Consider the following 13,272-nt stretch of genomic DNA (forward strand, 5'->3'; position numbering starts at 1 on the left):
TGTAAAATTACACTTCTATTGAAATACTACTTTAATTTGACTCTGAAATATTTTCCTATCCTATAGTTCAGCTGCTCCCCCTCCTGTCCTCAGGGAGAAATCGCATAGTTCAGTGTACACTGTGCAGATTGCAAATGCTGTTCCAGAGCATTTACAAGGAGAAAAGATGCACTCTTTTTGTCTCCTTCTAACTGATGTTAAATTTGTGGGGGGGGGGGGGGGGGGGGGAATCAATCCAATGTATTTTTATGTATAGAATATATATCTTAAAGCAGATCAAATTAGCAGTTTGGTGTTGAAGAAGGGGTATATATATTTAAATAATTTCTTACCCATGCTTTAGCTACCAAAAAGTGTGGGAAAGCTAAATTTTAATAAATATGCATTTTTTTCCCCTGGGAAATCAGATTAATAGGTTTCTGTTAGCCTGTTCCAGAGTCTTCCGAATGCCACCCTAGGTGTTACAATCCGTGTGGTAATTTCTCTTTGCAAATATTTAAAAAGACTTACTGGTAGCGATTCAGGTTAGCTTGTAGTGAATCTGGTGCTGACAACGACGAAAGTGGTGTGCCAGCGTGTACTGTTCTCACTGTAATCCTGATCTAGACATAATGCTGTAACAGTTCTGAAGCAGCACGTAAATATTAGTGTTTCTTGAAAGCATGTTCGTGTAAAAATATTGAGTGTTTTTTTTAAGGGATTTTATAACATATTAAAGTTTTCATTTTTTCTATTATAACTCCCTTAGGTGTGGGTTTTTTTTCAGTTTAAAGAAATGGTAAAAGAAGGGAATAGACTTGATGGTATCCAAAAAATAATCCACTATAAAATTCTCCTCGGAAAGCGGGAGTTCAGGTTTTTCAGTGTTCAAGACAGCTAACAGAATCAGTCACCTGAAGGTAAAGCACAAGCAGTTCTGATGGTGGAATTTAAGAATATGCCAAATTAAGAACAAATTTTATCTTTAGAACTGAACTCCAGCAGGCTGGCAAATTGACGCACAGGTACGCAGGAGGGCTAAGGGAGGAATTGCTGAATTCTAGCCCTGATGTACTCGATGTGTCTTATATCCTCCAGCTAGTTATTCTTTCCAGCTTGGTTTCCCAATGTGTACAGTGAAGATAAGCGTCTGTCTCACAAACAGTTGCAGTAATTAGTTTGTCTAAGTCTGAAATTACAAAAGATGAAGATCAGGATCCAGTCTGCTTGATACAGCTGTTGCTCCATTGCCCGGGAGGCAGTGCGCTCCTCCGAATGCAGCCACCTGGGGTTGCAAAGACAGCAGAGAAGCAGACGCCTCTAAAGCCTGACGCAGGTGGGGGGAGGATCCAATCCCTCAAATGTCGGTATTTCCCTCTATATTTTGAGAACTTAGGGCATGTAGGCACCTTCAGAGTGTGATCCATAGCTAGAACAAGGACTCCGATTCCAGCCCCTCAGGGCTGATGTCTTCTGCTGTGAAATGAGACTGTGTTCCAGGGAGCTTGAAGGAACTCCACTTCTGCCCCCTCCCAGTTGAATGTTTAAAACACTAGGTTAGAATGAAATTTATTTTTCTGCTCAGTCCTTCATTTGGAACAGGGAGTATGTTCTCACCTTGCACATCCCATGATGGCGTGGCTGGAGGGTGCGACAGGAACGTGGGGGATGTTGTTCGTGCCTCCCTGAGGCCTTGAGCTCTGGTCCTGCTGCTTTTTGTGGAAGTGAGGCTTTTCTAAGCAGCGGTGCTTAAAAAACAGATAAACAAAAACAAACCTCACCATGGAATAAATGCAGTTATGGACAGATGTACTAAGGAGATAAGTACTAGCGTTGGGGCTTCTATTGGAGAGCTGGAGATAATTAAGAGCTGGAGAATTCGGGCAATTCAGATCTCAGTAGAACCCTAGATGGGTCATAGGTACCTTAGGCACTTCTGAGCAACACGGGCAGCTGAGGATAAAGCATTCAGGCAGCTTTCAGAGTAAGGCGCCTCATGAGTTAAGGAGACTAGGTAGTCCTTGAAAGCTGGATGATCCATATCACTACTTGGGACTTTTGGGTGGTTTTAAGTGCTTAAATCCCAGTTTAGGTATGATTAGGCAAACTAAATTCTCCTTGAAAAGCTTTTCTAGGAGAACGAGTTAGTTGCTTTTATAATTGTACATATTTTTACACTAGAACAGTTAATGTTCTAGCATCTCCTTTGTTATACTAGGATGATACAAAACGTAACATTGCCGTAAGTTTGTGGTTGACGCTCTTTGCTAGTGAGTTGGAGCATGAAAATTTTCACAAATGTTTTGAAGTCACCGCCCCTGTTTCACCTTCTACCTGAAGATCTGTTAGTCTGTCTCTACTTTTTTTTGTTCTTGATTTGTAAAGCTGTCCTGTGTTTGTAACTTGCAGTCAAACCCTCATGATAGCGTGTGTGAGCCCTTCAGATCGAGACTTCATGGAAACCTTGAACACTTTAAAATATGCCAATCGGGCACGAAATATCAAAAACAAGGTGATGGTTAATCAAGATAGGGCTAGTCAACAAATAAATGCTTTGCGCAGTGAGATTACACGGCTGCAGATGGAACTCATGGAATACAAAACAGTAAGCGTATCTTTCTAGTATTTCTTCTGCTTTAAAGTGATTATTAGCAGCTTGTTTTTCTTTTGGCTACTGCCACTTCTTGTACTAAAAAAATTGAATAATAGCCTTAACCTATACAACACCTCTAATCCCAGGGATTACCAGATATTTTTAAAAGTCTTGGATTATGTTTTTTGGAATGCATCAATGACTGTATGCTGTTTGCCTTTTGAAAGGTAAAGATTTCACCTTGTCATGCTCAGCAATGGGAAATAGTCACTTCTAAAATGAAAATCACCGCAATGTAGGTGGTCACATAAGCAAATATAAGGACAATTGTTGTGTATTGCTTTTAAATCTTACCAGAGAGCTAAAATGATGTGTTTTTAAAATTCATCTTAAATTATAAAGCTGAATACTCACACTACACTATGCCCATTTTTTCCTAGAATTTTAAATGAAAAACATGTTTTTAGCAATAAATGTGTTTACCCCAAGCAGTGCTATCTTCCCTTGTTATGCTTGACAGTGTCCTGCTTTATTAAAGAATCATCTTCTCATTTTTTAACCTCTTCAAGAGCTTGTATTGCAGGCTAAAGTGGAATTGTGCAGGACCCATCTTATCCTAAGATGTTGGGCCAGACACCAGTGTTTTGAAAACTTTCCATACTGTAGTAAACCTTTTGAAAGACCGATATCTTTTGCGATGAGTATCTTTCTGGAATGTTAAGAAGTCTGTGGATTGCCTTTGCTAAGTTAAAACATCATCCTATGAAGGTCAGCCTTTACGAATAATAAAATATGTTTACTTTCTTAAGGGTAAAAGGATTATAGATGAAGAAGGTGTTGAAAGCATCAACGACATGTTTCATGAAAATGCTATGCTGCAAACAGAAAACAACAACCTGCGTGTGAGAATTAAAGCAATGCAAGAGACTATTGATGCCCTGAGAGCCAGAATAACACAACTCATGAGCGATCAGGCCAACCAAGTGCTAGCCAGAGCAGGTATGCTGTGTGCATGTGTCCTCTGTGGGTGAACTGCTGACTAAGTTTATGAATGTAAATCGTTTATGTGTTCTTGCTTCATGGGTCCCTTGGAACCAAGTGATGCCTTTGTAAAAGGACCTGCTTTGGGGGCAGGGAAAGGCCCCCACCTAGCTCTTTCCTCTGTGTTTCTGGAAACTTCTACTAAGAGAAATAGTTTGGGGCCCTGATTAGGCCATTCGTTGAGGACTATGAGCAACATGAAACCCGAACAAATCTTTTTGGATAGGAATTGTGTGCTTAGTTATACATGGCCTTAACTATTTTGCTTTGGGTCAGGACCCGTTCACCTCATAAAGTAATCATCTGGCTGAAGTGCCAGGATCGCGTTGTTTTTTCTGTCACTGTTTGTCGCTGTTTGTCAGGTTCCTCTGATTTATGGCACATGTGCTATTAAAAGGTGCTAATGAGGAAAACAGAAGTTATTTTTTAGTAATACTGATCACAGAAAACAAAAAGAAGAAAAGTGAAGAAATTAATATTTCAGACTTCCCGCAAGCGAAGCTTGCGTGCTAAGTTTTCTTCTCTACGGTGAGCTGATCAGAGCAGGGGTGCAGGAAAGGAATCAAAACCCAAGTTCTTCTACCCAGCAAATGGGTTGATTAAAAAAAAACCTGTGTGTAGATGAAGCTCCTGTTTTTATGATTCTGCTAATATAGCTTGTCTTTCAGTGAACCAAAAACCTGTCTAACTTAAGAGGAAATATTTTACAAATCAAATGAGGTCTAAGCGAGTAGCCCAGATCGCCATTTTGCTTTGCTGGTACCTTGTGCCCAGTAGCTGTAATCAAGTATTTTTACTGTTACCATCATTCTCTCTCTCTCTTTCTCCTTCTCTCCCTCTCCCTCTCTCTCTCTCTCTCTCTCTCCCACCCGCCCCCCATTTCTCTTTCTCTCTTCCCCCCTCTCTGTCCTTCAAAGGAGAAGGAAATGAAGAAATTAGCAACATGATTCATAATTATATCAAGGAAATTGAAGATCTCAGGTATGTGCATAATATATATTTGAATCGTTGTTATTAAAAACAAACACTAGTAGTTTCAGCAAGTTAATACTGTAGCTGGGTGATCGTTCTGTTACCATGTGGGCATTAGTTCAGGACAGTGGTCACTCAGCTTCTAAGACCCTCTAATGCTGCTCATGACCATAGAAAATTAAAATATTAAAGATGAAGCTGACAGTAGAACGTGGAAGTAGGTTATTGCCTAATTAATGATGATAACTTGGTATTGTAGCACAAGGGACAGCAAAGTTTGGAACCGTTGTCTTCTGACAGCTTCATAACCTGGTGTAAACGATAGTTCTAAGAAACTGCTTGTTGTACAATTTTTTTCCACTAAAAGTGCATCTGCTGTCCTTTTCAATTAAAAAAAATGATTAACTACTTTATATATTTTTATTTCTCTATTTCTTGGAGCCTTATCCTGCAGAAAAGTTAATTGGCATATTCCGTATTAGTGTTACATAATACTGTAGCCTTTGCATAATGTGTGTATGTATCTGTATATGTTGTATGTATCTCTGTGTATATTTGTGTGTATAAAATGTATATATACATATGTATAGCCTAAGTAATATATATACATGTACACACATATATTTACCCTAAACCATACATACATGTGTATATTATGTGTATAATATACATAGCCATTGTATGAAATGGTCAGATCAGGGGATTTCCTGGACTTGTATTTCTTCAGACTTCAGTATTTTCTGATGGTTTAGATTTTGTTTTTAAACTGATAATCATTGCAGATAGAGGTACTGAAGAGGTGCACTCAACATACATGAACAATACTTATAACTTACGGCTTTTTTTTTTTTTTTTAGAGCAAAATTTTTAGAAAGTGAAGCAGTGAACGAAAATCTTCGACGCAACTTGTCAAGAGCTTCAACAAGATCCACGTACTTTGGTGGACCGTCAGCATTTTCTACTTCTATGCTTTCTTCAGAGAAAGAGACAATGGAAATTCTAGATATAGCCAAGAAAGACCTAGAAAAATTGAAAAAAAAAGAAAGGAAAAAGAAAAAGAGGTGGTGTATGAAATCCTCTCTTTTATAATGCTATTTATTTATTTTTTATTAGTAAAAAGATGCATTATTTAACTGCTGGGACTTTCAAATTCATTTGTTGTTGCTGTGTGGGTTTGGATCTTAAACTGCTCTTCCCACAAATCCTTTTATGCGTTGAAGTGATCGGTGATTTTCTCTTGCATCTTCTCATCCAACAAATTATGCAGTATTTGTAGAATGGATGTCTCTGATGTAGTGAGCTTTTTGTTATTTATAATTTTGCACAACTGTAAAAGCACAAATACACTCTATAATTATTCTTTTTTTTTTTTAATGAATCTGAAATTCAGCAGGAGTTCTTCCCCACTCTCCCCCCCCCCCCCCCAAAAAAAAAAAAAAAAGCATATTTTATCTACCATGTGACAAAACTGAATGAAACAGCTTTCTGGAGGAAAAAAAAAAAGATATTCTGAATAGCTGGGAGTTCGTTGGTAGCTCTTGGAATGGCTTCTTTTGCTTTCTTTTATGCTTTTATGAATGTCTTTAATTTGATGTTTTCTACTTCACTGCAACACCATGCTTTGCTATTTTTTGCTGTCCAATTCCTCATCTACTAAAATGCTCGCAGACATTGGTAAAAATGCCTGTTCAGACAGCAGTTAGTACAGCAAGGATCTATTTGCTTACTGCAGGACTTGGAATTTCACTCGAGTTCTTTTCTTATTCCTTGAAATTCTCCGTGCTTCTAATCTATTACTACTTCTGCTAGTGGCCCTTCAGACTTCTACAGGTTAACAGTAAAACTAAAACAGTACAAGCCTGAAATAGTTAACTTAGAAAGTAGCTTTGGGGTAGTGAGATCTGCAAGTTTGGGTCCTGTATCCATAAATCCATTCACCACAGAAATTTTTGATACTTGTAGAAAACATTTTAACTAGATTCTTTCTTTGCATCTCATTTTTCAGTAAACTTGTATACTTTTATGGGGTTTTAGATTGTTTATGTGTGTGTTTGTTTTGGCTCAAGCTTGTAGGTACTGGAGGGGAGAATGGAAGTATTAAGTGATATCAGCAGGATGCTCTGGCCTCTGTTCAGCCAAACATTTGAGTATGTACTTTAACTGTAAATGTATGAGCAGAGCGACTTGCTTTCATACGGTTCAACACACTTTTTAATGTTGAACAATGCATTTCAATGTGTTGTTAGATTGGAGCCTGAGTATTTGGTACTAAACAGGGTTGTGTCCAGAAAGCTAACAAAGGTTACTAGATATAGCAAGTAATATCCATATTGCAGGAGATGATTACTTGATGAAAATGTATGGAAGTTTTACCCCACATACATATTAAGTAAAAAGTGTGGATGTGGGTGTCCTTTTTCTGAAGGAGACATCTGGGGCCAGCCACACTAGCTTACACCAGGAAAATAAACTTGTGAATTTAGTAGCCTAGTGGTCTGATCCAGAAGTAGGGACTACTTATCAGAAGCTGTATTTGGAATCGGTTACATATCTTAGAAGTTATAGGATCACAGAGTAATTTAAATTGGAAAGGACCTCTGGATAGTCCAGCGTCTGTTTTTTAAGCTGGTCTTGTGTTCTGTAGAATGGGATCATACTCTTCAGAGTGCTGATAAAGTTCAAATGGCCCATCTACAGCCTGCTTTGTAATACCTGTTTATAAATTTCTGGGATGCGCTTTAGGGGAAAAATTCCTCGGAAATGAAGAAATGTTAGAATTTGAGGGATTATACATATGGCCTGTCATACTTATTAACTGTAGAATGCTTCCATCCAATTAAGGAAATGCGAATCCTGTGTTCAGGAAATACGGTTCTAAATTTTTCTTCTTTTGCAATTTCAGAATTTGGCAGTAGATATATATTGCAAAAGGACAAATTACCCTGCAATGTTTGGTGGCAATTCTTTGCTCTACTCCTGTCTTCTACAGGCATTTAGCTGCTCTTCTGTACTAGCTCTTCCTTTTTAGGGTTGCCATTCTTGCAAAGTCATCTAACTAGCATTTTCCTATTAAAATTGGATTGGGAAGCCTAATTAATAGTTTGGCCCCTTCTCCTACCTTTCTTTTTCTGTTTGTTTCCTGGTTATGGGTCAGTAAGATTAAAGTTGCGTGATGTTAAATACGTATAATTTGTCTAAATTGTGGTGAGGTAGCCTGTTCAAAAACAGCTAAGTGCTGGTTTTTGAATGAGCAGCAGGTATGTACTGCTTTATATCTGTAGCCTTCAATAAGCATCTGTCATAAAGTCTATCAGAAATTATTTGCACAGCAGTAATGTTTTAGCTACTGAAATAGTGGCATGCTTGATTGGAGTGTTAGACACTGTGACCTACTCACAAGAAGCCCTGGAGCAAATTGTCCATGTCCCTTTCAATCAGTATGACTTACATATTTTGTAACCTTTTTTGACTACTGTCTTTTGACATCCCTAACCTTTATTAAACTACATGAGTAGTATAATACATGGGGTTCAGCATGTTAGCTCCTAAATGATACTGAAATAAGAAGTCAGGCAATGGGAAGTGGAAAGGCAGAAAAAGCTCTCACTCAGAACTTACTCATATTAGGAACTTGAGGTAGTAGTTATTGAAATATAAGCCATTTCTACATTTAAGTCATGCAGACATTTCTTTACTGCTACATCCCCCTTTGTTAAAGAAGGAAAATGGCAAGTAAAAGTACTAACATTTTGTCCATTTCATTGCTTCTGATGTCTATTTTTGTTAATTTTTTAAAAATAACAAGCAATCATTGGCATATACTTATTGAATCCCAGACAAATAAACTGCAACTTTCTGCTTTTTATTAAAAAATTGCAGTTAGCAGTTTTTTACATGGATTATATTCAGAATATATGATTTAGAATGTTGTTATGAAAAATTCTCATTGCTATTTTATGTTACAATGTACTGTCAGCATATATAAAACTAATGCATTGGTTTTTGTGTCGTGATATATTCCTGATGATATATAACTTTGTGAGACGGTTCAAAGGTAGTACTCTCTGAAATCTTCAGTATTTTACATCCTGTCAATCTTAAATATTTTAGTTTTTTAAGTGGCAAAAGAAAATAATGTTTTTAGAACTCAGGGATTTAGACATAATTCTCAAAGTGAAATATATTTTGCTATATCTAAAACTTCTTCATTAGTTTAACTTGGATTTGTAGCAGTTAACAGTGACAGATTAGTTAACCTGCAAATGCTGCTGCTTTGTTTACTATTTCCAACTATGCAAAACGTATTGCCTTTTTACAACTTATTGTCTCTTGATATCATTTTAAACTCCACAAGCTCATATATCACTTTTTTTTTTTAACCTTCTTATCACTTTTGCTTTTCACTGTCTGGTTTGTCCTTCATTGGCTTGGCCTTCCAATACTGTACCTCCTGCTTTTGAAGGCTACAGAAACTTGAGGAAAGCAGTCAAGAAGAAAGAAGGTTGGAATATTTCCCAGGTTTTTAATTAACTGTCATTTCAATTAATCAGTTGTTGTACATGAGAAGAAGTTGGGTAGATTCATGAGTACTTCAAGAGTAGTTCACTTGGCTTCCGAAGTTCTGTTCTCTCTTTTGCATTTCAACAAATGTTTTAACAGGAGGAAGTCTCCACTGCAGAACTGAGGTTAACTTTGGGGTTGTGCAGTGTTCGGCAAGCAGCTGTGAGGAGGTAGTGCCTTTGGGAATCACTGCAGACTTAAGTACCCTTGTTTCTCACACAGCCCTTATGGAATGAAAGGCAGGAGGGAGGTGTGATAATTTGGAATTTTAATAAATTATTAAAATAAATTTTGATAAATAATCACTCATATGATCTGAAATGTATAGCAGGCATTATACTACAATAGTAGTCTATTACTATGGTATATTTGACATTTAGGACCTAGGTCTTGAACCTTCATGCTTCAATTAAGTCTGCTCAGAGCCCCTTTGATCTTTTGCAAGCGTGTGACTGACGCCTTAACCGCTCTTTCACTTTACTTTCAGCCAAGGGAGCAGATAAATTAGCTAGTCACTGAGGGCAGTGAAGGTGAAGGCTCTAAAAAGAACTATCAGCTTTGTGAACATTAAATACTATCCTTAACAATTAAAGGAACTTTTATTTTTCAGCTGCCTGCTTTGATCTAAAAAAATCTCAATTCATGTAGAACGATGAAGATTAGTAGTATGCATGTTAAGGAGAGGGACCATAGAGAATAAGATATTAAAAACTGTTAAAATACTATATATAATTTTTGCCTGAATAAAAATTTTAAAATTCTATCCGATAAATTAAATATTTTGTAAAGAAGTATTAGGATTGATTTTTAGGCTTAAAGTTGCAGCTGTTGCATTTCTTTATGTGGCATGCTGCAAATGCAGGCAAGCAGTGCAGTTTTCTGTACTGTTTTCTGCTGTTCTCTGCCAGAACCGTTGGCTCTCCCTCCTCCTGTCTTCTCCCCTTCATTAGGCAGAGCGCAAGTTCTCTATAGTGATGAGCTCTGGACTGTGTATGGGCAGAAGGGTCACTGAGGATTTGTCCCAGTCTGCATCTGGATTGCAGCTCAGATCTGCTAACGCTTAGGCTTATTAGCAAACACAAAAGAAAATATGTTGTGGACTGGGTGAGATGAGAACTTGTGGAAATGAGATTGCATGGTTCTGTGTTCCTCTTTGTACATTTATTTCCTGTACAAATCTGGTCAGGCCTTTTGCTTCCAGCCTTGCAGGCTGCTGTGTGGATCCTGCCAGTCCGACTGAACTCTTTCTGCCTTGTGCGTGATCAACCGCAGCTGGATTCGGTTGCACTCATGATGAGTGGGCAGAAGAAACGTGTTAGCGCTGAACAGATTAAAAAATAGTAAAACAAAAGCTAGGGTGTACACAGAAGCACTGTGTCATTTAATTGTCATTCTTCAGAAAAGAGCTGTGTTTTAAAGGTGACTTTTAGAAGTCACTTTCCAAATTACAGTTTCTCAAATCTACCAAACATTTCTTGTCACTGTATCGAGTGTTGTGCTCATCTAAGAGTGAGGCCTCTAGCCTGAGCTCCCTTTGTCATCAGTGGAGGGAGATGTGGGTTTCCGGCCCATCACTTGCCCTGCCTGAGCAGTGGCTGCACAGACTTGCTAAACTTTTGGGTGGCTGAAGTTGTGTGAGGTGGGTTCCCCGTTATGTGATCCTAATCACGTTTTCATAGTTATTGCCCCCAGGGCGTCTAACCCTGTTCTGCCACAATTTCCTGTCTATGTAGGATGACTAGGGTTTTGCATGCGTAGTGCTGGAGGGACAGACATTTGGTCCCTGACAATTTGCAGGGTGCCATCAATTTTGGAATTTTAACATTTCCATGTGGCATCTCAGCTGCGTACTTAAAAAATCCTCCTAATAGCTAATTCACCAATCCTTTAAAAACAACAACAAAAAAAAACTATTGTAATTTGCCTAAGTCGTCATTACAGCTCAGGTTGTCAAGAAAGGAAAGAACATGAAGGCACCTGACATTTCGACTATGATTTAAAATCCAGCAGCATGGAAATATACTCAAATGTAATCTCAGTCTTTGGGAAAAGTTTCTTTTTAAGATAGACAGTCTTATTACAAAAATACATTATTTCTCTGTTCTTTTTCTTGTTGTATCAATGGCTGTTTGAGCATTCCCTTGATGTCTGGGTAGATAATTGATCCAAAGAGCCATTATAACGTGATAAATTAGGATATTGTTTCTTAAGGTTTATGCCTAATTTGTCAGATGATCGTAAGCGTAGTAGACTCTATTATAGCTTGAGAGTGCAATAATATCTGTTGAAACGTATGTTATACTTGCTCGCAGTGTTCTTGCTTTGTCTGGGTGCACTACAACTTCCACACAAAATGGGTACTGCGGTAGTATGTGAAGATTTGTATTCTGATTGTGCCACCTTTGTAATACAGCGTGAAACAATGTGACAATCCTTAACGTTATTGCGCAAGCTAAGATTATGTAAGAGTAATTGAGCATTGTTTTATTATCTGCAGGAGTCTGGAAGTTGTGTTTTACCCATGCCCAAGCTCTGTACCTTTGGCTAACAGCACTTTGGTTTTCATCTTTACTTGGAATTTCGAGTTATTGTTTTGGGGGACAGGAAGAGCTTGCAGTTTCTGTTTGTGAATATTTCTTTTCTGTGCCTCTTCTGCTAGTGTTAAAGAGGAGAACACAGATAATGAGCAGGAGAAGAAAGACGAAAAAGGCACTTTGGAGAGAGAGAATAATGAAGTGGAAGCAGTAAGTGTTTAAAAGCTACTCTTTTGGTTTATTTGTTCATTGATATCTGTTCATTGATTTACGATGAAATTGGGAATGGATCAGATGAATGCTGCTGTTTCCCAGTGATAATCACAAGCGAATGGAGGTTGGAAAAGTGTGAATTTTTCAATGTCTCTACACTCCATATATTTTATAGGAGGAAATTCCGGAAGTAAGTGATCATGAGGATGAAGAAGAGGAAGAAGATGAGGATGAAGATGACATGGAAGTTGTTGAAAGCTCGGATGAATCGGATTCTGACTCTGATGAAAAAGGTGACATCAGTGCAAAATTTTGTAGAATTTCGGGTACAAGTATTATTTGTTATTTCTTGTCTTTTGTTAGGCAAGATAGCATCTGGGCAACCTACTGTCCATAATGCTCTGTGAGTTCTTTGTTGGTTGTGGTCCTAAAATATGTAAGGTACGTCTGATCACGTGTTCATGCTGCCGTTTCAAATGGAACAAAAGGATGCTTGATAACACACTTAGAATATCCAAAGTATGAAGTTTAAGTACTGGGCTATTTTTGTGTCTCAAGACTATGACAAGAGTTTTAGCTCCCATTTGGATGATTTGGAAATGAGTAGAATTTAATTGTGAGAGGCTGGAACTCCGTGGGCCTTCCTCGTTTTGCAAAGATTGTGGCTTCTTATGTAGAAGCATCAACAGTGGGCAAAAACACAGGGCATGCAAGTTAGGACTGGTACAAAGTCAGAGACAGCATCATCAGCAAGTTACGCCAAGCGAGCAAAGAATGTGAATTCTTCCTTGTTTGAGAGTCACATGAACAACCAGCAGCAGTAGCAGAACTTGAAAAAAAAATCCCCGACTGACATCTTCATTCTGGAGCACATAATCATAAAGCAAGAAAGGACCCATTTGACCAAAGAAATTAAATAACTTTTATAAATCTATCCAATCAATTCGTCCTTTTTCTTTATTTTTTTCCTCCTGCTCTTCTCTTTTTCTTCATCATTCCACTGCCGTGAATGAGCCAGCTCCTCTTTTCTCAGGAGTCTGGCTGTATTTTTTCAAGAGCTAAAGAAAGGAAAGCTTCTCCTTGGAGGTCACCAGCAGTCAAACTTTCCTCTTATAACCTGCTGGGTTTATGAAAGAAGGTTATTCTCCAGCTCTCACGTGACTGAAGTTTGGCAACCTATGTAACTTTCATGTGGGGAAGGACAGATTGTTGGTGTTGAGATTACAGCATATAGGCAACTAAGATCCAATGAGAGAGATACCTGTCCCTCTTCCTTTCCTGGTTCTATGATGGAGAGTGTTTATGGAGGAGACTTTTTTCCTGATCTGCAAGTAATGGTTTAGCTCAGTGCCCTCTGCTGTCTGTAGAGTTCTACGTACA

The 13,272-nt window shown here is 38.1% G+C and overlaps 1 protein-coding gene across 9 annotated transcripts in view; it reads left to right on the plus strand.

Moving 5' to 3' along the window:
- Nucleotides 1-13,272, plus strand: part of KIF21A (kinesin family member 21A) — a 93,099-nt gene that overhangs the window by 44,628 nt on the left and 35,199 nt on the right. For 5 of the 9 annotated variants that reach the window (XM_068930535.1, XM_068930539.1, XM_068930566.1 and 2 more), the window contains exons 8-14: nucleotides 2,389-2,584; nucleotides 3,382-3,571; nucleotides 4,531-4,594; nucleotides 5,443-5,646; nucleotides 9,048-9,086; nucleotides 11,805-11,889; nucleotides 12,068-12,185. In XM_068930535.1, coding sequence (XP_068786636.1) covers nucleotides 2,389-2,584; nucleotides 3,382-3,571; nucleotides 4,531-4,594; nucleotides 5,443-5,646; nucleotides 9,048-9,086; nucleotides 11,805-11,889; nucleotides 12,068-12,185 — 896 coding nt within the window. The remainder of the gene's footprint in view (nucleotides 1-2,388; nucleotides 2,585-3,381; nucleotides 3,572-4,530; nucleotides 4,595-5,442; nucleotides 5,647-9,047; nucleotides 9,087-11,804; nucleotides 11,890-12,067; nucleotides 12,186-13,272) is intronic. The other 4 variants (XM_068930549.1, XM_068930596.1, XM_068930558.1 and 1 more) reach the window with 1 other exon arrangement.

Source organism: Struthio camelus, chromosome 1, assembly GCF_040807025.1.
Source record: "Struthio camelus isolate bStrCam1 chromosome 1, bStrCam1.hap1, whole genome shotgun sequence".
NCBI classification, from domain to species: domain Eukaryota; kingdom Metazoa; phylum Chordata; class Aves; order Struthioniformes; family Struthionidae; genus Struthio; species Struthio camelus.